At 47.1% G+C, this 25,638-nt stretch overlaps 1 protein-coding gene across 1 annotated transcript in view; it reads left to right on the top strand.

The window, feature by feature from the left end:
* MMP17 (matrix metallopeptidase 17) overlaps positions 1-25,371 on the top strand; it is a 171,837-nt gene extending 146,466 nt beyond the window's left edge. The window contains exons 6-11 of the mRNA XM_048515015.1: positions 6,851-7,027; positions 7,717-7,816; positions 10,121-10,203; positions 17,701-17,853; positions 21,479-21,736; positions 24,697-25,371. Of these exons, the coding sequence (XP_048370972.1) occupies positions 6,851-7,027; positions 7,717-7,816; positions 10,121-10,203; positions 17,701-17,853; positions 21,479-21,736; positions 24,697-25,022 (1,097 nt within the window). The 3' untranslated portion in view covers positions 25,023-25,371. The remainder of the gene's footprint in view (positions 1-6,850; positions 7,028-7,716; positions 7,817-10,120; positions 10,204-17,700; positions 17,854-21,478; positions 21,737-24,696) is intronic.
* The last annotated feature ends 267 nt before the right edge of the window (positions 25,372-25,638 follow it).

Below are 25,638 nucleotides of genomic sequence, written 5' to 3'. Positions count from 1 at the left end.
GTCTTGTGGAGTTGAACAACAGTTTTTCTGCTCTTCCCGAACCTTGCAGAACCCTGGGCAATTGTGTCTGCATTTCATGACACTGAAAATAACTTCTCTGTCACGTTTTGACCCCATGTTTCCTCCATTTTTTTCCTCACAACCACCCCGTAAGGTAGTTGAGGTTTTAATTTATTTCTCCAGATTTATTTCTTTGGATATTTGAAACCCGCTTTTCCTTTCAATGAGGTCCCAAAGCAGCTTATTTTATTTTATTCTCCCTCCTCCATTTTAGCCTCGTGTCCACACCCTGTGAGGTAGACTTGGCTGAGAGAAAGTCCCAAGGTCACGCAGCAAGCTTTGTGCCCAAATGGGAATTTGAACCCGGGTCCTCCCGTTTTTAGTCCAGCACTCTAACCACTGCACTACATTCCTCCCGCCCCCAGCATTAGACCCTCATTAAGGAGAGCCACAGCTCAGTGAATGAAGGAATGAATAAAATGCCTGTATTATTGTTTAGCCCTCAGCTAGTAAAACTTGCTGATGAATGATTATTGTGTCTGTAGCCAAACGTGATAGACATAAACTATAAATGGGGGAGTGAGGTTAATATTGCCCCATCTGTTCTGCCATAATATTAAAAGAAAAGTAAAAACATCAAGAAATATATAAATTGCGCAGTTTAAAATATAAATGACACAAAATATAAATGTGCATTAAATAAGGGGCAATGTTTTGTGAACCTTGTATTATCAACCGTGCAGAATTTGTGGCTTTGAGCTGTTTTCACCCAGATTTGAAATTGCTGTAAGAATTCTGACCCCTGCAGAGCTCAGTGGTACAAAAAGGGCCTTTAATTCAGTTCTTTGACAGCTGAATGGCATTGGAAAGGCCCTTGCCTGACTCTTGAACACGGTCTGCAGAAGTAGATGGATCATTGGTCAGTCTGTCAATCACATTTTTATCCCAGCCTTCCTCCAAGGGACAAATATGGTTTTCCCGTCTTCCATGTAATCCTGACCACAGCCATACACCGTGCATTAGTCTGAAACTGGGCCTGAGTTACCTACTAAGCTAACTGGGGATTTGAACTATGTCAAGCCCAACACTTGAATCACTGTGGCACACAGACACCACAGACTGATGCTTCCAATATTTATATTTTTAATTAGAGTTACAATATCTGTTTCAGGTGCTCAGCCATGAAGTTCTCCAATAGAAGAGTAGCACCTTACATGAGTAGCACCTTAAAGGCAACAGGAGTAGCACCTTACAGACAACATGAGTAGCACCTTAAAGACAACAGGATTTCCAGGGTGTAAGCTTTTGAGAGTCCTACTCTATCTGGCAGTGGGAACTTTGGTTCTCAAAATATTATAATTTAGACATCTTGTTGATGTTTAACTGGATAATAAAATATAGCAAACTTGCAACTCAGATGAGAGTCAGATCGGTGTTTATAAACCTCCAAGTAGAGCATTTTAGGAGGAGAAGCTGGGCCCATTATGCATGGAATGCTTTCCTTGGGGGTCTTTTGACATGCAAGGAAGCACCGCACTGCCTGCTGTGCAGCTTTCCTGTTGAACTTTCCCAGGTTTTAGTTCCTGGTTCTCTTAACTCCACCCACCAACTCCTTAAAGGCACACATCTCATCACACTCGGTAATCGCAAGATTGCTGGCTTTATTAAAGCCCTTTAAATCGCTGTTGTATCAATATTGCTGTTATATTGTAGCCCCTTACCAAAATAATCCCCCCAAATGTAAGAGGCAAAGCAAGTTCTTGAACTCTGCGGAAGAAGGGGATCTTGTCCCAGAATTGATATTTTCTCTCCCCTGCCGCTCCACAAACCCACATAATTCCTGCCACTGCTCCTGCCACAGGAGGAGGGAAAGTATATTGTTATTTCAGTATTCCTTGGTATTTCATTATTTGGATAGATCTGATATGGTACAAATGCTTGGAGTTGAAATAAAGTTTTAAAAACTCTCCAGATCATTGGGAAGGGTGGAAGCCGAGCAGGGAGGCAGGGTGGAACAAAGGAGTCCAAAGCAAGGAATAACACAGGGCTGTTTGTTTCACCTTCCCTGCGAAGCAGGGGGAAAGGTTGCTCTTTGCCTGTTCTCACAAGCAGCAGAGATTATGGGATCTGCCGAAGAAGCTCTGCTCCAAAAGAGAATCTCCTTTCAGTACAAGTCAGAGCACCAGTGTATAATTGGCTCTTGTGTGATTTCCAAAAGTTTGTTCTTCATTCAAGCATCTTGACTAATGCATGCTTACTATTGTTCTACATATTTGCATTATCATACCTCTGCCCCTGAGATAGGAATTGTAGTCCCATTTACCAGCCTACTCTCAGGATCATGGGATGGTTTTAGATTTGACTGTGGGACAAACAATTAAAATACAGAGCAATCCTGCCCAGATTTATTCCAAGCAAAGCCTATTCAAATGAATCCAGCAGGTTCTCACAGCAGGTTCTCACAGGTTCCCGAGAGTAGGTTACTAATTATTTATGTGTTCCGAGAGGGGGTTACTAATTGGTGATCTTGCCACGTGATTTTTGCCTTAGTTACGCCCCTCCTCTCAGCAGTAGTGTGCAGAACTTGAAGCAGTCTAGCAGGAGGTGCACCGGAGTGCGTGGCAGCCTGCGCCTGCATGCATTCGTTTCCCGCCCAAGGACCGGCGCAGCGGCTGCGTCCTTGCCACAGCCCCGCCCAGCAATGCCCCGCCCCTGGAATGCCTGGCCACACCCCCGTCGTGCCCCGCCCATTGGCGCTACGCCACAGTTTGAATCCCACCACCATGGGAACCTGTTACTAAAATTTTTGGATCCCACCACTGGGCATAAGTTGGAGTAACTTTCCCTAGGATTGCGCTGTTTGGCACTCTGGTCCTATATCAATGAACGAGAGCATTGTCACAAACCGGATGTTGATGTTAAAGAACATATTAATTAAAATATCCTCACCACTTTGGAACAGCCTTAGAATATGTATATATTTATCAATGCCTAAAATCAAAATCAAGTGCTGGAAATAAAGTCAAAACAGTGGGAAAGCAGGCAGAAGTATCTCAACTGAAAACGACCCAGAGTTATCATAGGCAAATACCCGCGGGGATGTCACGTCTTTCACCTTCTGCAGAAGTTCTCAGGAGAGGTGTGGTTTTCCATTCGCCCTTCAAATGATAACTTCAGAGGGTGAGAGCCATCAGAGGTTATGAGCCATAACCCTCCATCACCCACACCAAACAAGGAGTCAGCGACAAGCAGGGCTTGCTGACCCAACCTCAGTTGGCAAGGGAATTCAGAGGGAAAGCACTATTCATGTATTTCCGTCCTAGGCCATGAAAGACTTCAAAGGTCCTTGAACTGATCTTGGAAACAAACCGACAAACCATGGCGTTAACGGACAAAAGGTCGCGCCTCCCAGTAGTTCTGTCGCAGGTGCCCACAGAAACCTGCCTTTGTGGTTCACAGCGAGAGCTTCATCGAGGTGAAGAGGTGAATGTTGAAAGGCTTGCTGCATCTGCACTGTTAACATTTCAACCTGGAGAGGAATAACTCGAGGAAATGGTGCTCAATTCATAATTCAGTCTGTCATTATGAGCTGGAACCATGTCCCTTTCTGAATGGGGGAATTATGAATTTCATCATCATGCCCAGTCTTCTGAATGGCTGATCACACAAGTGCATTTAACATTCTGGAAACAACATTTAACATCTCATGGAAATAGCGCTCGATTCCTAATACAGCTATGGCGAACATCCCCTTCACCTTCTATAATTCTTCAGACAGGGAAATCATTCACTCAGGTTTTTCCCGCCTTTTCACTTCAGGAGCTGAGGTGCCTCTAATAATGGCAGCATGAGGTAGAAGCACTTTCCCTCAGCCCCGTTCACACCCAGAAGGGCGAAGGATGTCTGTTGACTTTTATTTCTCTTTTCCATAGGCACCCCCCTCACAAAGGCACAAATAAAACAAATATTTGAGGTAGATAAAAACTTAAACAGGATAACGTTTTATTAAATAGACAGGAGATGGTAAAAGGAGAACAACAACTTGGAGATGGATGTGGATGAGTTAAACTAGGCAGGAGACAAGAGGTATGTATTGGTGGGGTAAAATGCAATCAATCAATCAATACACACACACTAATTACAAGAGTGCTTGGCAGACACGTATAGTTTTTGGTTTCTTCAGCACAGCACTTACGGTTATTAGTTCAGTTAGCATAGAGGTTAGTTTCATAGATGGTTCACAGTTTGTACAGTTCCTTTGCTTAGATGTTCTGGCTTATGGCTATTCACATTCAGTCCATCACAAAAGTCCAATTATTACAATCCGAACAGATTCTCATAGGGAGCCTGGGTAATTATGACTTTTGATGGTGTCCATAGCTATGTGTCCAGAGAGACACCAAAGCCACAGTTGTGTCTCCAGAGAGACCCAGATGCGAAAGTGCTAGATGACAAGGGGATAATGCATTCACTTAACCAAGATCAGGAGTTGTCTGAAGCCTTACCTTTAATTGATTCGGTTCTTTCGAATCTCTGCAAATGGCATAAAAATATCTTCCAGGTTGTCAGCTTGGCATTATGGATTCTGGAAGCAGGCATCTTATTCATTTATTCTCCTGGGGCCAAGTAACTCCTGTTGATTTTTTTTAAAAAACCCTCTCTGTATGGAAGTTGCAAATGAGCTGTCATAATAAAGGAAATTTATGTCCTAAGAGAAATAAGAATTATTTGAATACCTGGGGACTATTTGGATACCTGGGCATGGTGAAAAGGTAAGGTAAATCAAAGCTTATTCCTGCTTTTGACTTGAGTGGAGAAGGAAGAAAGGTTGTTTTTTTTCTTCCCATGTGCTTTGTCTAACTCCCAAGTGGTTTCTTCTGGCCTCCAGGTAGCATTCAAGTAACTTCCTTCTAACTTTTTCTAATAAAAAGAAACTGAACTTGGAGTTGTCAATCATAACATGAAATCGGGGAAGGAAACGGGAAGGAAATGAAAAGAAACTAAGCTTAGAGATGTCAATCGAAACTTGAAATAGGAGAAGGAAACAGTCTTTGGAGGCAGACTGAACAGTTCCACCTTTCCACTCAGCTGTCTTATCATGGTCCATCTAACTCAGCATTGTGTTCTTTGGTTGGTTGTCATTCTCCAAGGTCTCAGATGGAGAAAGGTGTTCCTAACATCTGCTGCTGGTGATGGAGACTGAATCTTGGAACCTTTTCCCCACACCATCTGATTTACTTCTGAGGTCTCTCCTGATTAAAGTAGACATATTTTTGAGTGCAGGCAGCCACCTGAGTCGGAGAGGTGCTCCGGGGTCTTGTCCATAGAATGTTAAGGGTTTGGAGAATGTGAAATTTTAAAATAAATAGATACATAAATCTGATGCTAGCAAGAGCTGGGAGCAATTCTGAGTTATGCATTTATAATATTGTACCAGTCAAATCTCAGAAAGTCAGCTAAGTTAGCCTTGGTTAGTCCTTAGATGGGAGATCTCTAAGGGCAATAGCAAACCACATCTGCAGAGTCAGCGTGGTTAGCGGTTAAGAGCAGATGGACTCTAATCTGGAGAACTGGGTTTGATTCCCTGTGCCTCCACATGAACAGTGGAGTCTTATCCAGTGAACCAGGTTTGTTTCCCCACTCTTCCGCAGGAAGCCTGCTGGGTGATCTTGGGCTAGTCACCGTTCTCTCAGAACTGATAATAAAACTGCAAAGATTGTCATGCCCTTATATAAAGCAGTGGTGCGACCGCACTTGGAGTCCTGTGTCCAGTTCTGGTCGCCGCATCTCAAAAAGGATATTGAGGAGATAGAAAAAGTGCAGAGAAGGGCAACAAGGATGATTGAGGGACTGGAGCACCTTCCCTATGAGGAGAGGCTGCAGCGTTTGGGACTCTTTAGTTTGGAGAGGAGACGTCTGAGGGGGGATATGATTGAAGTCTATAAAATTATGCATGGGGTAGAAAATGTTGACAGAGAGAAATTTTTCTCTCTTTCTCACAATACTAGAACCAGGGGGCATTCATTGAAAATGCTGGGGGGAAGAATTAGGACTAATAAAAGGAAACACTTCTTCACGCAACGTGTGATTGGTGTTTGGAATATGCTGCCACATGAGGTGGTGATGGCCACTAACCTGGATAGCTTTAAAAGGGGCTTGGACAGATTTATGGAGGAGAAGTCAATTTATGGCTACCAATCTTGATGCTCTTTGATCTGAGATTGCAAATGCCTTAGCAGACCAGGTGATCGGGAGCAACAGCCGCAGAAGGCCATTGCGTTCACATCCTACATGTGAGCTCCCAAAGGCACCTGGTGGGCCACTGCGAGTAGCAGAGAGCTGGACTAGATGGACTTTGGTCTGATCCAGCTGGCTTGTTCTTATGTTCTTATGTTCTTATGTTCTAACTCTCTCAGCCCCTGCCCCCCCGCTCACAAGGTGTCTGTTGTGGGGAGAGGAAGGGAAAGGAGTTTGTAAGCCACTTTGAGTCTCCTTACAGTTGAGAAAAGTGGGGTATAAATCCAAACTCCTCTTCTCTTCGTCACTGCTCTTCTCTTGCCTTGAAAACCCTGTGGGATCTCCATAAGTTGGTTGTGACTTAACAGCACTTTCCACCCTTGTGATGTTGAACCAGCTAACTGAGTGAGTTATGATCTGAGAGGTTACCCTTGATCTGTCGCAGTCACCCCGACTCAATGGCTTTAGAAGCCTCTCAGCCTCATTTCCTGTCCCCCCACAATATAGGGTTGAATAGTTCAGGCCCATTTTACAGGGCCAATGTAAGTATCATAACACGGTGAAATGCTTTGAACACTGAAAGCTTATCTGTATTATTACACATGATTTTCAGATACCAACGGAATGGACCTATTTGCTGTCGCAGTCCATGAATTCGGCCATGCCATTGGCTTAAGCCACATCTCTGCCATAGAGTCCATTATGAGGCCATATTACCAGGGGCCTGTGGGGGATCCCTTGAAATACGACCTGCCTTATGAAGACAAAGTTCGGATCTGGCAACTGTATGGTGAGTTGATGGCCCTGAGTCATGCCCACGTTGGGTTGTGTTTTGTAGAGGATCGGTTGAGTAGCTCGTAGATTTCATCTAGTTCTCTAATACAGTGGGTCCGGGTCTAAGATGCAAGTTTTGGGAAAGTAGACATACTGATTGGCTAACTGCAGCCTACCGGATGAAAGGCAGTAGTTGGCACGTCAGTCTATTTCAAGTAAGAAGATCCTTTTGGCTTCCCACATTGATGAGTTGCCAGATGGTTAACTGGTAGCCTCTGGACAATAATACTCCTATTGTATTGTCGAAGGCTTTCACGGCCGGAATCACTGGAGTGCTGTGTGGTTTCCGGGCTGTATGGCCATGTTCTAGCAGCATTCTCTCCTGATGTTTCGCCTGCATCTGTTGCTGGCATCTTCAGATCCTCTGAAGATGCCAGCCACAGATGCAGGCGAAACGTCAGGAGAGAATGCTGCTAGAACACGGCCATACAGCCCGGAAACCACACAGCACTCCAATACTCCTATTCTTTTTATGCTAGATAGCATCAGCCCCTTTTACAGCCAAAGGGGCTGGATCCTATCCAACCAAACTCATGTTTGAGGAGGATCTCCATCCCTCAAGGAAATTGGATGGGTTGAAGCTACCACCCATGGGGTGAAGAAGCTGTCTATCAAGCTTGAATTGATCCCTCTTGTTGTTCTCAGGGGTCCGGGAGTCTGTGTCTCCAACAGCCAAACCCGAAGCCACAAAAGAGGACGACCACCCGTTCCTGCCTGACTTGCCGGAGAATCGGTCCTCCACCCCGTAAGTGAGATCCAGGCATTACTAACCGATACCCATTGCGTGATGGAATGCGGGCAGAATTCAATAGAAAACAATGCGCTGGAATTCTTGGATCGAAGACCTTGAGGCTGAAGTATAGAATTTAAATTTCTGTGTCAGTTCTGCAGAATCCACCGTTTGAACACTGGACGAATGTTCATTTTCTAGTTCTTTTGATGAAAGAGGCGTCTGAGTGATTTCGGCAGCCGAACTTTGAAAAAAAAACGGACGGCTGCTACATTATGAATAGGCAGAACATTTTAATTTGACAGAAATGTTGATCACTTTCTAATTGGAGCAAAGGGTGCGAGGGCCAAACCCACCCAGAGTCCTCGCTCTAAATGTCAGTCTCAAAAGAACAGGCAGTGCAAATGGAATTGCCTGGATTTGAATGTGATGCGCGATTGGTTGGTCAGCGCTGGGGGAAATGGATTTGATCATTTCATCCTTCTTGCAAGTTTGTCACAAAGTTGCCAGAATCTCCAGTGGAACAACGGGGAAAACTTAGGTTAAAAGAAAGTCATTTGCTCACGAGTCACCCTGGAAGTTCTTAACTGAGCAAGGATTTGAGTCCAGTTCATTCTGGCAGTTGAAACCTTCCTAGCTCAGGAATTAAGAGAGAATTAAATTAATGGGGCTCAGAAGGAATTAGGTTCATGGGGATCAGCTATTAATGGCTATTAGCAGTGATATCTAAACGAAACCTCCATGTTTAGAAGCAAAGTACCTGATAGCCTGTTTGGGGGAAGGATAACAACAAGGATCAGTTGATGCCTTCATGGCCTCCTTGGGGAAACACTGAAAGGATTTGGTTAGCCATTGTGGATAACAGGATGTAGGGCAAGATGGACCTTTGGTCTGATACCACTGAGGATCCCCCCCCTCTTCTGGTGGCTAATTTCTGCACTCAGCAGGGTCCATTCATTCTCTGGGAGCTGGCTTGGAAGGGACCAGGACGTATACACTGTTGCCAGCCCATCTCCACTTAGTTCCTAGCCACTACTTCCAGAGGAACGGTCCGTGCTTGCAATAACAAAGAAGCAAAGTTTCCCTCTAGCTGGGTTTGCCGAAGATTCGTCCTTGAAGGGACATTAAATGAGTTCAGCGTCCTCTGTTTGCCCTGAAGCCCCCTTGCTTCGTGGCTGCAGCGAGGAACGCTCCTTCACAGTCACCCTCAGGCAAACTTGGCCTCCATGAATTTTTCATCAGGCCGGCTTCTTCCTCTCTGGCAATTGCACGATCTCGCTCTTTCCGTTCTCTACAGCTTCTCCGGAGGCTGGCAGTTTTCTCGAGCGTTTTCAAAAACAAATGTTTACACCTGGTTCTAAAGGCCAAAACCCACCTGGGGATGGAATTTCGTGCCTAGAACTCCTGGCGTTTGTTCCAGCCCCGAGGAGCAGAGAAGGGGAAGAAGAGTTTGGATTCATATCCCACCTTTCTCTCCTGTAAGGAGACTCAAGATGGCTTGCAAGCTCCTTTCCCTTCCTCTCCCCACAACAGCCTCCTTGTGAGGTAGGTGGGTCAGACAGCTGAGAAAAGGGCGAACTCTGCTCCAGCATTATTGCCTGAGTGAAAATGGCTGTTGTGTGGTGTAGTGGCCAAGATGGTCAAACTCGGGTCTGAGAGACCCAGATTCAAATCCCTGCTCACGCCGTGGAACCTCTTTGGGTGACTTTGAGCCAGTCACAAGCTTTCAACTTAGCCCACTCTGCAGGGTTTTTGTAATGACAAAACAGAGGTGAGTTATGTAAGCTGCGTTGGGTCCCCATTAAGGAGAAAGTTGGGGTACAAATGAATTAAATAAATACATTGTTTAAAAGGGTAGCGGCAGCAAAATGTGCACCCAGTTTCCATTTATAAAAAATTCTCCATGTTCTGGCTATTGGAACATTGTTTGTTTGTTGCTTTTTATCCCTGCTCTCAATCAAAAATTGGCTCCCAATGCAGCATATCAGTTAAGCAGTCACAGAAACATCAGTTCAATCTTATTTAGAAGATTGGGGTTTCTCCGTGATGTCTTTGCTCAGCCCAGAGATGCCTTTTGACTTGGCTGTTGGCAGCTCGGAGCTGATTGTTGGCAGGAAGGAAGGGCGCCTGGCTGCCCCTTCAGACCAGGGGTGCCTCGTTGCATCCAGACATGGCAGAAGAATGCCCGGCTGCTGCGTCCTCTACTCTGGCCTCCGTTGCAGCATTCGGTCGCTAGGAGGTTTGGGGGGGGTTCTGCCTGGTTGGCATCCAACGGCATCACTCACGATTAGCAACACGATTTGGTTTTCTTTCCACCAGGCTCCGAAGAGACGTGCCCAACAGATGCAGCACGCATTTTGATGCAGTGGCTCAGATCAGAGGAGAGGCCTTCTTTTTCAAAGGTGAACGTGTGCATCTTCTTTCTTCCTGTCCCCGTTCAGGTTTGTTCAGGGAAAAATCTCTCACCTCCCACTGCCAAGCAAGGCCTGTTCTGTCCCCCAAAGTCCCCCCAGTCACCCAATCAACCTGTCGAATACACAACTAAGAATCTCAAAAACAGGAGCTGGCAGGGTTTCAGGGATGAAAACAGGCATGGGAGAGATTTACTGCCTGCTCCCCGTTCTCCATTCCTCCTTTGCAAATCATTGCCTCACCCTTAGCTTGCAATGGAGCATCAACAGCTAGGCTTCCCGGGTGTTTGTTTACCTCCCAACATTTAGATTTTCTCACATTTCTACAAGTCCTTTCAGCTCTGTAAGCTTTGCTATGATCTGCTGCGCACAGCATTAGATGGAAGCTGCATTAGATGGAATATTGGTCTGACCTAGCATAGCTACTCTTATATTGGGGTGCTGTGTGGTTTCCGGGCTGTATGGCCATGTTCTAGCAACATTCTCTCCTGACGTTTCACCTGCATCTGTGGCTGGCATCGTCAGAAGATCTTCAGAGGATCCTCTGAAGATGCCAGCCACAGATGCAGGCAAAACGTCAGGAGAGAATGCTGCTAGAACACGACCATACAGCCCGGAAACCACACAGCACCCCTGTGATTCTGACCATGAAAGCCTTCGACAATACTCTTATATTATTTGTTTGTTTGTTTGTTTGTTTAATCAAATTTATATACTTCCCTCCCTCGAAGGTGTCCAACATTAACCATAAAAACAATTAAAACAATTAACAACCAACATTCGATTAATAAGAACCATTATAACTTTCAGATGGCTTCAGCCCCACCCCCCTTACTTTTACCCACGGGAGGCCAGATGTTCATTATATGGCGAAAAGTCGATATTACCCCAGCTGGCCAAATGCCTGGCGGAACAGGTCCGTTTTGTAGGCCCTGCGGAAACTCTGTAAGTCCCTCAGGGCCCTGATCTCAGGTGACACCAGGCTGTTGTTGAAAACGGACTTCCCAGTGGCCTGTCCTTGGTAATGTGAAACAGCATTCCATGTTGTGATAGCATCATATTATGCTTCCTCCCAACAGCGGCTGATAACATGCACAGGGAGAATAGTGTCATGACACACAGCACTGGGGATGTGAAGTTACGCATAATGTGGAAGAAGGGGAGAATTTGACACGAGGATGCCATTTTCAGCAGTATCCCTGAGGTGTCCCTAAGAATCAACCATGCCCCACTTTGCCTTGTTCCAGTGAACGAAATGGCGTTGAGAAAACTGACAAGCTCCCCAACCATTTGGGACTTTTAAAGTTAGGTTTTCGAAATGTCACTACCTAAGCATTTTATTGTCATTGTGCACGCACAACGAAATTTACAGCAGCATTCCTCGATGCACACAATTTCAGACTCATACCCCATCCTCACTTTCCCCTTCCTCCACCCATCCCTACTCAGCCCCAAACACATCAACACGAAGCCACGGAGTTCAGCATAGCCACAGCTCTAGAGTAGAAGCTGTCTCTAAGCCTCTTTGTCCTAGTTTTGATAGACCTGTATCGTCAGTTTGATAGACCTGCAGTCAGACCTCCAGTTTATTTGATAGACCTGCAGTCAGACCTCCTGTATAGTTTTGATAGACCTGCAGTCAGACCTCCAGTTTATTTCTTCCATTGAGGTGTTGGTTTTTTGTGTGACCCGATTGGCCATGCTGGCAGGGGCTGATTGGAATTGTAGTCCATAACATCTGGAGTGCCAAAGGTTTGCCACCACGGCCCTGTAATGACCCCTACAGTGGTCCTTTGACGCCCTCAGCCACACGATTCCCGGCTGTCAGACTGTTCCTTCTCGAAAATGCTGTTTTTTTCCCCCAAGGGGAAAATCTGTGCATGTCGTCTCATTCCAAGTGTCACAAGTATGCGCCGTAATTACACGGCCCAGCTGTCTTCGCACTTCCCAAGCATCTGCTGGATGAACGTCTCCGGGAGCAAAACTGCAGCCCTGAAGAACCCTTTAGCTACCTCTTCAATCCAGACGTCGTCTCGTCTCTGTTTGCTCTCCCGTGAGAATGTCCAAAAATGTCTCAGCCCAGATCTTGAATTTAGTTGCTGTATTATTTTATTGAGTGTTTTCACTGATGCCCCACCTTTCTCCATGGCAGTCACCAAAAGCAGCTTACATCATTTTCCTTTCCTCCCTTTTATGCCCACAACCACCCTGTGGAGCAGGTAAGACTTAGAGAGTAAGACGAGCCCAAGGTCACCTGACAAGTTACCTTAGCAGAGTAGAGATTTGAAGCTAGGTCTAGGAACTGAAAAAGTTGAGAAGTATAATAGAAATCTATTGAAATGTATTAAATATGGCCCCTTCCGCACACGCAAAATAATGCGTTTTCAAACCACTTTCACAACTGTTTGCAAGTGGATTTTGCCATTCCGCACAGCTTCAAAGAGCACTGAAAGCAGTTTGAAAGTGCATTATTCTGCATGTGCGGAATGAGCCTGTATGTTTTATTGAACTGTGCTTTACTGTTTAAAAACCTGTACATAAACATCTCAATAGAAAATATACATCCATATCTAAAAACACATACAATATCACAAAATATATCACAAATAACCACAAAGCCTCAGTTGTTAGGAACATATGTAAAATACCCCAGAAAGTAACACAAAAAAAGCCCTGATACATTTTGATCCACTGGATCTTCTCCAGAGATCAATAAACAACCACCCACCCACCCACCCCACACACATACATAAAACTAGTATCAATTAAGATAATTTTATTTACAGCCCAGTATGTTTGACACAGGCCAAAAAAACAAATGGTGTTCCTGTAAATATCTAAGGTTTATATTGTGGATCTTGCAACGTTCCTATTTACCAGGTCGCTTTATCACAGAACAGCACTTGGCTGACCTGCCCCAGACTATAATGGAATCACCTGCGTGTGGCCAAACATGTATCAAAGATGCACAACACCAGAGCCCTACTTAGCATTTAAGTGACTTTTCAGGGTTTAAAGCACTTCGCATATGTTATCATGTGACTCCCCTTGTAAGAAGATCAGTACTTGACTTAACTTTCCGCCCTTTTATTTTTAGCTAAACCTCTGCTTATCCTCTGTAAAAAAAATGTTCAGAGGGACTCTGGGTCAGTCCATCTAGCTCAGTGACCCACAGGCAGCTGCTGTCCAGGATTTTAGGCAGATTTTAACCTACTTGAGGTCCTCAAAATTCTAGGAATGAAACCTGGTGCCTTTCAGGGTACAGTGGGGTACAGAAAAGGGGGAGATAGAAGTATGTTCTTTATAGGAATATATAAGGGGCTGTTCTTAGCTGCGAGAAGAAATGAGAGAAACGGTGGCATTTAAGAACATCAGAACATCAGAAGAGCACTGCTGCATCTGACCAGTGGTCCAGCTAGTCCATTGTATGGCCTCACACAGTGATTAACTGGTTCATCTGGAGATCCAACAGGATAAAGGCTGAGGCTAAGAACATAAGAAGAGCCCTATTGGATCAGACCAATGGTCCATCTAGGCCAGCATCCTGTCTCACACAGTGGCCAACCAGTTCCTCTGGAGGTCCAACAACAGGGCATAGAGGCTGAGGCCTTCAGAAGAACATAAGAAGAGCCCTGCTAGACCAAACCAATGGTCTGTCTAGTCCAGCATCCTGTCTCACACAGTGGCCAGTCAGTTCTTTTGGAGGTCCAACAATAGAGCATAGAGGCTGAGGCCTTCCCTGGACCTTTCTGGTACTGGATTTCAGAGACTGCTTTTGAACATGAACATTAGTCACCATGTCTAATAGCCATTGATGGACTCCTCCTCCAAGAATCTGTCTAGCCCCCTTTTAAAGCTGCCCATGCCTGTGGAAGAATGAAGGAGGGAATTAGTATTTTTGACTCCCTTCATAATCAAATACAGTCACAATTTGATTTGAGATCTGGTGGGTAAAGAAACAATACCTCCCTATTGTCTTTCCCAAAATTCCATATCCATTGAACTCACACTGAGTCACACCATTGCTCTGTGGCTTAAAATTGTCTACTCTGACCAGAAACCTGAGGCAGAGAAGAGTCTTCCGTCAGAAAGTCAGCATGGCGTAGTGTTTAAGAGCAGGTGGACTCTAACCTGGAGAACCGGGTTTGATTCCCTGCTTCGCCACATGAAGCCTGTAATTTGTAATTTGCTTTGAGACTCCTTACGGTTGAGAAAAGCAGGGTATAAATCTAAACTTATCTCCTTCTGCTTCTTCGGTCCTTTGCAAGGTTAGTCCAGTCTAAGCCCATTCATTTCTGCTGGGTGACCTTGGAACTAATCACAGATCTCTCAGAACTCTCTCAGCCTCACCTACCTCACAAGGTGTCTGTTGCGGAGAAGAGAAGGGAAGGTGATTGTAAGCCGCTTTGAGACTCCTTAAAAGTAGAGAAAAGCATGGTATAAAAACCAGATTTTTTTACTGAGAGATTCCAGGGACTGAAGCTTTCACTTCACCAATCTGTTTTATCTTGAGATGTCAGGACTTGAACCTGGGGCCGTCCTCATGCCAAGCAGTGGCTCTGTGACTGAGCCACACCCCACCCAACCCTGTATGAAGAGCAAAACGTTCCTGTGTACCTCTGGCCTTTTTCCGCACAACCAAAATAAAACATTTTGAGGCAGGAAATAAAATGTTTCCTCTGAAGAGTTCCGCATCGTTTTTAGCCCCAAACGTTTTATTTCCAGCCTTAAACAATTTCCTATGTATCCTGGATTTTAGCTAAATTTTTTTGTGTGAAAACGTTTTCAAAACCTTTTCAGAAAGTTTTCCCTCGCTGTGCGGAGGTCTTCAAAGTATTTCCTTCTGCTCTCTGCAATCCCTAGACCCGTGGTGGCGAACCTTTGGCACTCCAGATGTTATGGACTACAATTCCCATCAGCCCCTGCCAGCATGGCCAATTGGAATTGTAGTCCATAACATCTGGAGTGCCAAAGGTTCGCCACCACTGCCCTAGACTTTCTCCTTGGTGCCATTTATTTTAGGTCATTCCCTCATCTCACCTATTTGCTTTCATCATTTTTTAAAAAAAACGGGGGGGGGGGATGATATCTTTGAAGCTATGACGATGCACCCACAAAGCATGAGGCTTTGAGGCATCAAACCTTTGAATCCACGGAGACATTAAAATAAAATGGGAGAATCACAAAACGACGGCCAGGAAGCATTTTCGAGGGAGTGAGTGCAGACAAACAGGACGGACTGAAAACATGTGTGCAGAAATGGCCTCTGGTAGACATATACACCAGGGTTGCCTTACCCCATCCTCAAGAGTGAAAACAACTCCAAAACGTTGCACGTCGCCCACTCTTCCCGCAATTGTTAAATGAGCTTTGGAGTGCTCTGAACTTTGAACACGCAATACCTTTCGAGGGGGAAGAAACTGATGTAGCCGAATGATGATTTCTTCCCGAAATGTTGGGTGTCTGCCCTTTCCTAGCGCAAGTGTCGCTAGGGATGCAAAGGGCCGCCATATTTAATTGTGCGTGCTTTCCATAAATATGCAGAGGCCGTCGAAACGGTAGCTCGGGTTTTAAAAAAAATCCTTTTTTCCTTTTCCCTTTCAAAAGCCATTTGTCAAAGAAGGAGTAATCGCTGCCGCCCGGATGCCCTCCCATGTATTATTTATGCGTCCGTGGGTGTCACAGAGAGCAAATATGCAAAGTGGGGCATAATTACCGGTGTCTGATATAAATCCTTGCAATTGTAATTTTGCAAATAAAAAGAGAGAGGCGAGCTGGGCTGCCCTGCAGATGCCGAAGGGCTGGACATTTTGCCTCCTGCGTTATTAGACTGGGAGCCAATTTCCACCAAGTCCAGAAAGACAATCTCGCCAGCTGTTAAAAGAGGCCGGCTGTCACAACTACACATTTTGAATTGGGGCTCTCTCTCCCACCCCCGGCCCAGGCTAGATTTCAACATAAAGAAGAGGAGGGGCTGTGGTTCCATGGTAGAGCCACTGCTTGGCATACAAAAGTTTCCAGGTTCAAGCCCTGCCATCTCCAGTAAGCCCAATTTATTAATTGGGTTTATAGCAGTGGTGGCGAACCTATGGCACGGGTGCCAGAGGTGGCACTCAGAGCCCACTCTGTAGGCACGCGCAAACAGAGTGCCCCCCCCCCCACATCTAGGCTGGCCTGGGCTGCTGGGCTCGATTATTAGCATTAAACCTAAGACCTAGTTTTGGGGGAGCAGTGTAGGTAACCCTGTTAAGCGCTGTTAAACCCCACTGATTTTCATGGGGAGAACTAAAGCGCAATCCTTTACCTGGCAGTAAGCTCGGTTGCTTGCTTCTGAGTAAACCCTCCTAGGGTCGTGAATCACCCGTGGAAGAGTTACATGGTTGTTTCAAAGCAAAGCCACTGACTACCACCAAGCTTACTCCTGAGTAATGTGTGCCTCGGAGCCAATCGTTTTTTCTAAACTAAAACCTCAGTATTCAGGTTAAATTGCCATGTGGGCACTTTGCGATAAATAAGTGGGTTTTGGGTTGCAGTTTGGACACTCGGTCTCGAAAAGGTTCGCCATCACTTGTTTATAGGCTACCCTTCCCCACAGAGTGGGCTCAGGGTGGTTTACTACAATACTAAAATCAGCAATTTCAATGCAATGCCCCAGAACTTTAGAGGAATCATTCTCTGTCTCTCTCACCCCCGCTCCAAAAAGGTACTCTGGAATCACCGAAAAGGGATGGGAGACAGGTAAAGAGCTGAAGACGTGATGAACTTAAATAAGGAGGACATGTTAATCAGGGGGATGCTGGTTGTGTCACGGTTCAGCTATTAAACTCTTGCAAGTGCCTGTGCGCAGACCAGAACTGTCAGGCTTGTGTCTGATTCGATAACAATCTCCTATTTACCCCTACCCCTTCTTTACTCCTGCCTGATTTTTTGCTATCATTTCACTTTAATGGCGCGAGGAAAACCAGCTGAGTCAAGAAAGCCAGTTTCAAAGTTGCAAATGGAAGCAAAGGATAAATCTCTCCGCTAAAAGGATCGTTTCCCCACTTACCTGCTGCTGTGCGCTACTCTCCCCAAGTAGTGCGGGGTCCCCCGGCACTCCCCACTACAGGGGTGGCAACAACGCAGCCGCCCCGACACTGACGCTGTCGCGCCCCCTCAGCGCGCGTCATTCCTGGCGCTCCTCAAAACAGTGCCTTTTGATGACTCCGCACAGAGCGCAGGGTCGTGGGGAAGCCCGGGAGCGCGCCAGAAATGACGCACGGTGGGAGTAGCGCGCAGCAACCTTTGGTCGAGGTAAGTGGGGAAAAGACCCTCGTTTTTCCTGATCTGGGGCTAGCCTGGGTCATCCAGGTCAGGGTAGATCCCTCCTTAGGGATCACTGTTTTTTCCAACCAGCCGTAGTTGGCAAATCCCAGACAAGCCAGCACAGTAGATTGTTCAAGCTTGAACTCAGCCCACGCCTGTCCTAACCCATGTTTCTTTGTGCAGGCAAATACTTCTGGAGACTGACCCGCAACAAGCATTTGGTCTCCCTCCAGCCAGCCCAGATCCACCGTTTCTGGCGGGGCTTGCCTCTAAACCTGGACAGCGTGGACGCTGTTTACGAAAGGACCAACGACCATAAGATCGTGTTCTTCAAAGGTAAGCAAGCATTCACCATGACGGAAGACAGACTGCTTATTGCATGCCACAAACTCTGTATGTCCTCATTTGTTAAAGCAAGTTTAAGCAGCGCCTCTGAGGTTTAATGCCCTTCCTGCTTTGAGGAAGAAGAAGAAGAAGAGGAGTTTGGATTTATGCCCCACGTTTCTGGGCTGACAATCTCCTTGCCCTTCCCCCCTCACAACAAACACCCTGTGTGGTAGGTGGGGCTGAGAGAGCTCCGAGAAGCTGTGACTAGCCCAAGGTCACCCAGCTGGCGTGTGTGGGAGTGCACAGGCTAATCTGAATTCCCCAGATAAGCCTCCACAGCTCAGGCGGCAGAGCTGGGAATCAAACCCGGTTCCTCCAGATTAGAGTACACCAGATTAGAATACACCTACTCTTAACCTCCTACGCCACTGCTGCTTACAAGCTCCTTTCCCTCCCTCTCCCCACAACAGACACCTTGTGAGGTAGGTGAGGCTGAGAGAGTTCTGAGAGAGACACCACTAGCCCAGTGGTGGGATTCAAATAATTTAACAACCGGTTGTTTACAAGCACCGTTTTAACAACCGGTTCTGCCAAAGTGGTGTGAACCTGCTGAATCCCACCACTGGCCCTTGGGGTCTCTTCCAACTCTATGATTCTATGGCTGTGGCCCACCCTGCTCCTTGGCAGCTGCGAAGACAGACAGGCGATCTTCCCCTCCCCTTCTTTTGTTGCTCTCCTGCAATGCCCTCCACCACCCTGTGCATTTCACCACTGGAACACAATTCAGCATATCTCCCCAAAATAGATCACGGGCCATGCACTTTTATTGCCTAGATGCATAATGCATCTCATGCACTAATGATCTGCATGTGTTTTTTCTTCCCCTCATTGCTTTCTTCCTCAAGACACATTTATTAGGGTGCGTAAGTCTCCTTTCAGACGGATGATTTCCGGGCTGGGCAGAACGTGCAGCAACGTGTCCAATAGTTTGTTAGGAAGGCTCAAAGCGTTTCGTTGACTAAGCAATGCTGCCCTCTTCTGGCTCACCTGAGCAAGGACTCCTGGTGGCAGCATTTGCTGACCAACAGCGTCCCTTGGTGGAAGGAAGTTTTAAAACAATCCCGCAAAGGATTCCAATGTTGGGGTTTAAGGCATCACCTTCCCACACACCTTTGTGAAGCTCCCATAGTCATTTGTGGGCCCTCATCAAAAGCCAAAATCCTGCACTAGCAATATGACCAGCTGTCACCGGCGCTGAGTGGTTAAAATGTCAGGGTTGGTTTGCTGGATAAAACCGATCTAGTCCTGCCTCCTGTCGCCAGCCAGATTCTCTGGGCAGTTCACAAGTGCCCACAATGCCTTTCTCTGCTGCTTTCCAGCAGCACCGTTCAACTCTCCTATATTATTCAATGAAGAGATTTCTGTTTTCCTACTCATGCCCAATTGCTCTTCTCCAGCCACTTCAGGGGCAAGACCAAGGAGCTATCCAGCAGGATAAAGGAGCATAGGTCAAGGTCAAAACCAAGGGCTTGGATGCCGAACCCACAAAGGAGTGGATCTCAAGAGAACTCAGGTTGTCGAAGGCGTTCATGCCCGGATACAACTGGTTGTTGTGGTTTTTCCGGGCTGTGTGTCCGTGGTCTGGTAGATCTTGTTTCTAACGTTTTACATGCAACTGTGGCTGGCATCTTCTGAAGATGCCAGCCACAGGTGCAGGTGAAGCATTAGGAACAAGATCTACCGGACCACGGCCACACAGCCCGGAAAAACCACAACAACCAGAACTCAGGTTGTTTACACACAAATTGTTTTCTTTGGCCATGATGCTATTGGAAATTGGTTTGTTTTTTCCTGCTTCCCCACAGTACCGTGGAGCATCTGTCGATTTTCCCACATCTTTCTTGTGATTATCCCCAAACCAACTTTGCTGCTGTATTTTCAGGAAGATCCCAGCCAAATCTTGTCCATGTGGATAAGAAAGTCTGGATCTTTACACAACAGGACCATTTTCCCTGCCCTAGTCCCCCCCCCAGCATCCGTTTTCCCATCCGCAACCGCCATGGAGCTTTTCTAATAGGCCCATATGTAATGGGTCTTGCTGTTGTTTCTCTGGATCTAGAAACTGTTCAGCCTTGATACCAGAATGCTGTCAACGTGACTGTCTGTCATAGGTAAAAACCAGTCTAATAAAATCAACAAAAGAAGGCAGTGACGGACTGGAACAAAGCCAAGAGCCCGCCCAAAAGGCCCTACAGTAACAGTGAATAAACAACCGGCACTTGGAACCCAGTTCAGTAGCAGGATCGGTTTAGCCTCAGATGTCCTCAGAAAAGGAATCACGTGCAAGCCAGTTCCACGCCCTTTAGATCCAGTTCCGGTTAATGTTTCATTTCCCCTGGGTCCTAGATTCCTGTGGTCTCCCAGCTCTTGCAGAGTGGCCGTGGCTTTCGGCCCGCTGACCGGCAGGCCTTGCTTTGTTATCTTTCAGCATCAGAAAGCAGAACAGAGTCAAGTTGGCCCAAAGCAAAGCAAGAACCAGGCATTTGAAGCCTAAGAAGAAGAAGAAGAAGAAGAGAAGAGTTTGGATTTATATCCCCCCTTTCTCTCCTGTAGGAGACTCAAAGGGGCATACAATCTCCTTGCCCTTTCCCCTCTCACACCCTGTGAGGTAGGTGGGGCTGAGAGAGCTCCAAGAAGCTGTTACTCGCCCAAGGTCACTCAGCTGGCGTGTGTGGGAGTGCACAGGCTAATCTGAACTCCCCAGATAAGCCTCCACAGCTCAGGCGGCAGAGCGGGGAATCAAACCCGGACCCTCCAGATTAGAGACTCTTAACCTCCTACGCCACTGTTGCGAAGAGTAAAGCGATGCACTGTGTGGATTAGTAGCTTCTCTTGTGGCATCCTGATCAGCAGGGCTCAGGAACTAAGCAGGGGTGGCCATGGTCATCCTTGGGAGGCCACCAAGGAAGGCTGGGGTCACTATTTGCTGGATGGCAGTGACAAACTACCTCTGCCCATCTCTTGCCTGCACTGTCCTGTAGATAAGGTTGCCGTGAGTCAGTTGCAACTCAACGGCACATTCTTCTGGTTGGTTGTGTTTTTATTAATTATATTTTAGCCCAGTTTTCTTTCTAGGAGCTCAGGGTAGCAGGCAGGGTTCTCCTTTCCTCTGCTGTATCCTCTCTGCAGCCCTGTGAGGTAGGCTGACTCAAGATTGGAGGACTGGCCTTACGTCACCTCCTGGCGAGTGAGGATTTGGTCTTACACCTCCCAAGCTCATGACCGAGATGCTATCCTCTGCAACACACCGGGCCTGAGCCAACAAGAGGGGAATTGTGTGCTATTGTCCTGTCAAAAAGCATTGGGGTATCTGGGTCGGGTGCAAATGAATCCTCCTTTAGCAGAGTATCTCTTCCTGTCTCTTTTATACTTGTGTTTGGAATAAGCCCATGAAAACCACTTTCTCGGGAATTTGTGATTTCTTCTCATCCCCCCCCCCCGGTGTGGCACATTCCGCTCAAACAGTTGCCACAGCGACCGGCAGTACGGCATAACCTTGCCTGCGCGGGAAGCCGGCTCTCTGCTGTGCAACAGAAATGATGTTGCTACCTACCTGCCTATTTCTTCTCCCCAGGAGACAGATACTGGGTGTTCAAAGACAATAACGTGGAGGAAGGCTACCCTCGGCCAATCTCGGATTTTGGCTTGCCGCTGGGAGGCATCGACGCCGCGTTTTCCTGGGCCCACAATGACAAGGCTTATTTCTTTAAGGATAATCTGTACTGGAGCTACAGTGACCGCGAGCGGCGAATGGACCCCGGCTATCCTTCAGAGGACATCCTGTGGAAAGGGATTCCCAGCAACTTGGATGATGCCACGCGGTGGTCAGACGGTGAGTGGGTAGGTTTAGAGGGTCTGTGTGGTGTAGTGATTAGAGCAAAGGAACTGGAACAGGAACTCACACCCCCACTCCACCATGCAAACTTAGGTCAATTCCGCACCTGGGTTATTGACCTAAGTTCGAGCTGGGTTCAACCTAAGTGCTCCGCACAACCACTGGGATTGACATAGTTTTGTACCAGCTTCGCCCCATGTAACGGTCAAATTTCCGACTCCAGTTGGGAACTACTACTTTTTCAGGGAACCACGCTCGAACTCAGCTCGATTCCAGTAAAGTGCGGAATCTCTGGTGCCAAGAGTCCCCCATTCAGCCAATCACAGCTGAGTGTTTCGGACATGCGTACAGCTGGCCAATCAAAAAACGCCACCTTCGTCCCTCCATTCCTGTGGCAGTTTTTTTTATAACATGTGTGGGGATAGACGGAACATGGCCGTAGAACAGTAGCCAATCGGAACGGAGCGGCGAAGAGGCACAGGATGATTCCGCCCTCCGAGCTGGGATCAAGCTGGTTGCAGTGGGGAACAACAATGGCTTCGACCTAGGTCAGTACCCTTCTCAGGGAACTGGGTTGAACCTATTTTACTCGTGTGCGGAATCGACAGTGGATTGGAACATGTCGATCAGTTCCGCTAACAGTGCTGCTTTGCCCCGGCATGAGACAGGGAAACACTCCACTTGCTGAGAAAAAAGGGCCACTGTTAGTGGGCCAGATATCTGGGGTCCAACCCTTTGGGCTAGTCCTACCTCTTAGCCTAACCTACCTCGCAGGAATGTTGTGACTATGAAACAGAGAAGGGAGAACCTTGGACGACTCGCCGAGCTTCTTGGAGCAAGGAAAGGAAAACTTGCACACAACAGAGAAGGGACAGCACTAAACGGAACGCGTTAATTGCTCGGGCCAAAGGTCCAAACCTCCCTGGATGTCCTATCCTGAAGCACTCTCCATTGCTTCCTCTGGTTCTGGTGTTGGTTCTGATCTGCAGTCCTGCAGGCACTAGATCAGCTCCTGGAACCTGCAGGTCTGTTCAGCAAGATCCACGGGTAAAGCTTTTCCTAACTTCGACCCCCTCCCGCACATGCAGAATAATGCACATTCAGTCCACTTCCACAATTGTTTGAAAGTGAATTGTGCTGTATCGTACAGTGAAATCCAGCTTCAGCGTGCATCGGAAGTGGATTGAAAGTGCATTATTCTGCATGTGCGGGAGGGGCCCTCGCCTTCCTCAGTGGTCTCCCATCTAGCTGCCAACCCAGATTAGCTTCCAAGGAACAATGAGATCAGGCTAAGCCAGGCTGTCTTTCCTCATCTGTTTTTTACTGAGAGAGCAGCTCTTGTATCTAATCTGGAGGAACCGGGTTTGATTCCCAGCTCTGCCGCCTGAGCTGTGGAGGCTTATCTGGGGAATTCAGATTAGCCTGTACACTCCCACACACGCCAGCTGGGTGACCTTGGGCTAGTCACAGCTTCTCGGAGCTCTCTCAGCCCCACCTACCTCACAGGGTGTTTGTTGTGAGGGGGGAAGGGCAAGGAGATTGTAAGCCCCTTTGAGTCTCCTGCAGGAGAGAAAGGGGGGATATACATCCAAACTCCTCCTCCTCTTCTTCTTCTTCCCTGTCAGGGCTAAAAACAACCTGGGGGAGGCACATTTTTGATGGGAGAAGTTACCCAAGCCAGAAGATCCTCTTTCCCAGTGCCACTACCTTGATCCGTCATCTCCCACTCTGATCCACACATCACGCATACACACACACCTGTTTGTTAGAGCCACAAAACACACCACAAGTCCCCGCTTAGCAGGTCTGTTCCTCTCACTCCCACTGTTCCTCCCCCGCTGCAATTAACACCTGAGGGCTGATAACGTTTTCCTGTTGTTTCCGAGACAAATGAAATGAATCGTAGCTTGTGGGTGACGATAGGGCTGCCACGTTGGGTTGCGTAATCTGTTAGGGCAGATTGATCCGAAAGCCTTTAGACTGCCTGAAAGCAGGCCAGCCATTTAATTGTTCAGCCAGTTGAAAATAGTCCGATGGATTTTACTATAAGTTCTTTTAAAAATACTGCAGGGAACAGAGGCCATCTCAGAAGAGTCATTCCTGCTTGTTTGAGCCATGAGAGGCATTCCTTCCTGGAGGTGGAGACTTAGAAGAAGCATTATCTCCTGTGTGCAAGAAACAGGGAATGCCTCTTCACAAATGGAGGAATTCTAAAATTCCTGCCTGTTGGAGACAGGAGAGGCCTTCCCTCCGGTATGCAAGAGATGGAGAATGCCTCTTCCAAGATAGAGCCTTAGAAGAGGCATTCCTGTCTGTTGGAGACAAAAGGGGCATTCCCTCCTGTGTTCAAGAGGTGAGGAATACCTCTTCTAAGATGGAACCTTTCACAAGCTCATGATCTCAAAGCTAAGCATGTATTTTTTATCTTTAGTCCCCTTGTGTTTTCTTCCTAGGCAAATGTATTATGATGAACTTGATTAAAGTCAGTAGGTTAGTTTGACCCATTTTTGTTTAATTAAGTGACTCCACTCCATGCAGACATCATAGAAATGAAGAAGAAGAGTTTGGATTTATACCACACCTTTCTCTCCTGTAAGGAGACTCAAGGTGGTTTTATGCCAATAAAGGCTTTGAAATTGACTCAAGGTGGCTTACAAGCTCCTTTCCCTTCCTCTCCCCACAACAGACATCTTGAGGTAGGTGGGGCTTACAGAGTTCTGAGAGAACTGTGACCAGCCCAAGGTCACCCAGCAGGAATGTAGCAGTGCAGAAACACATCTGGTTCACCAGATAAGCCTCAGCCACAGGTGGAGGAGTGGGGAATCAAACCCAGTTCTCCAGATTAGAATCCACCTGCTGTTAACCACTACAGCACGCTGGCTCACCACTACACCACACTGCTAAGTGTTCTCATAAAAATTGATGCTCATCCTGACCGCTTTGCTTTCCCCATGCAGGGTCTATCTACTTTTTCAAGGGCAAGGAATACTGGAAAATATTGGACAGCAGCCTTCAAGCGGAGCCCGGTTACCCACAATCCATTGCGAGGGACTGGCTGGTGTGCGGTGACATGCAATCGGATGCGCCTGAGCCGGCCGAGAGCACCAGGACTGGGGTGCGTTCCAAGCAAGGGCACCACGACGAGAGTCGTTCCGAGAGCGAGGTGTGCTCATGCACCTCCTCCTCCTCCGGCCCGCTCTGGTCGTGCTCAGTGCTCGGACTCTCCACAGGCCTCGTCTTTGCTAGCCTTTGGACAGCGGTTTTGGCCACTGGGCCACTATGACAGCTAGCAGAACAAGGACTGGACAATACTGCAGCGATTCAGGGATGCAAAGGGGAGGGGGGGATTAAAAAAAACCACAGGATGCCGCACTGTTAAAACAAGCAACACACAACATTCCTAGGAACGTGTTGGGAACGGTTTCAGATTCTCCATGAGAAGCGAACTTTGCTTTTTTCTTTTCTTTTTTTGGTCTTTCTGTCCGATTTTGTTCTTTATTTTTTTAATTTAATGAGCTTTAACAGCAGACGCTGGGGGGGAGGGGTTCACTTTCTTGTCACCCCACTCCCTTACCCCAGACAGTGGAAAGAATAAAGATCCCGACTCGTCTTGGAGTCAGGAATATTGCCTAGCCGTATCGTGCTCCAGGTCTTGGAAATAAACACCCCCGAGACCAAAAGAGGAGGTGGGGGGAGAATTTGCTTGTCTGGTCATTGCACAGTGGTTTTATTGCAAACAAGGCAATCGAGAGTCCGGATGTAAAAGCAAAAAGAGGCACTCAGCTTTGGCACGGTTGTTTTCAAAAGAGGTAAGTAGCCCGCTGGGCCAGGTCATGTCACACTAGACAGGTCGCGATGTGCCTGGGAGAGGTCGTCCTCAAAATGATTCTGGCTGCAGA

The sequence above is a fragment of the Sphaerodactylus townsendi genome, linkage group LG13 (genome assembly GCF_021028975.2).
Source record: "Sphaerodactylus townsendi isolate TG3544 linkage group LG13, MPM_Stown_v2.3, whole genome shotgun sequence".
Classification (NCBI taxonomy): Eukaryota; Metazoa; Chordata; class Lepidosauria; order Squamata; family Sphaerodactylidae; genus Sphaerodactylus; species Sphaerodactylus townsendi.
Note: the sequence above shows the minus strand (reverse complement) of the source record. Positions and strands in the feature narration are given on the sequence as shown.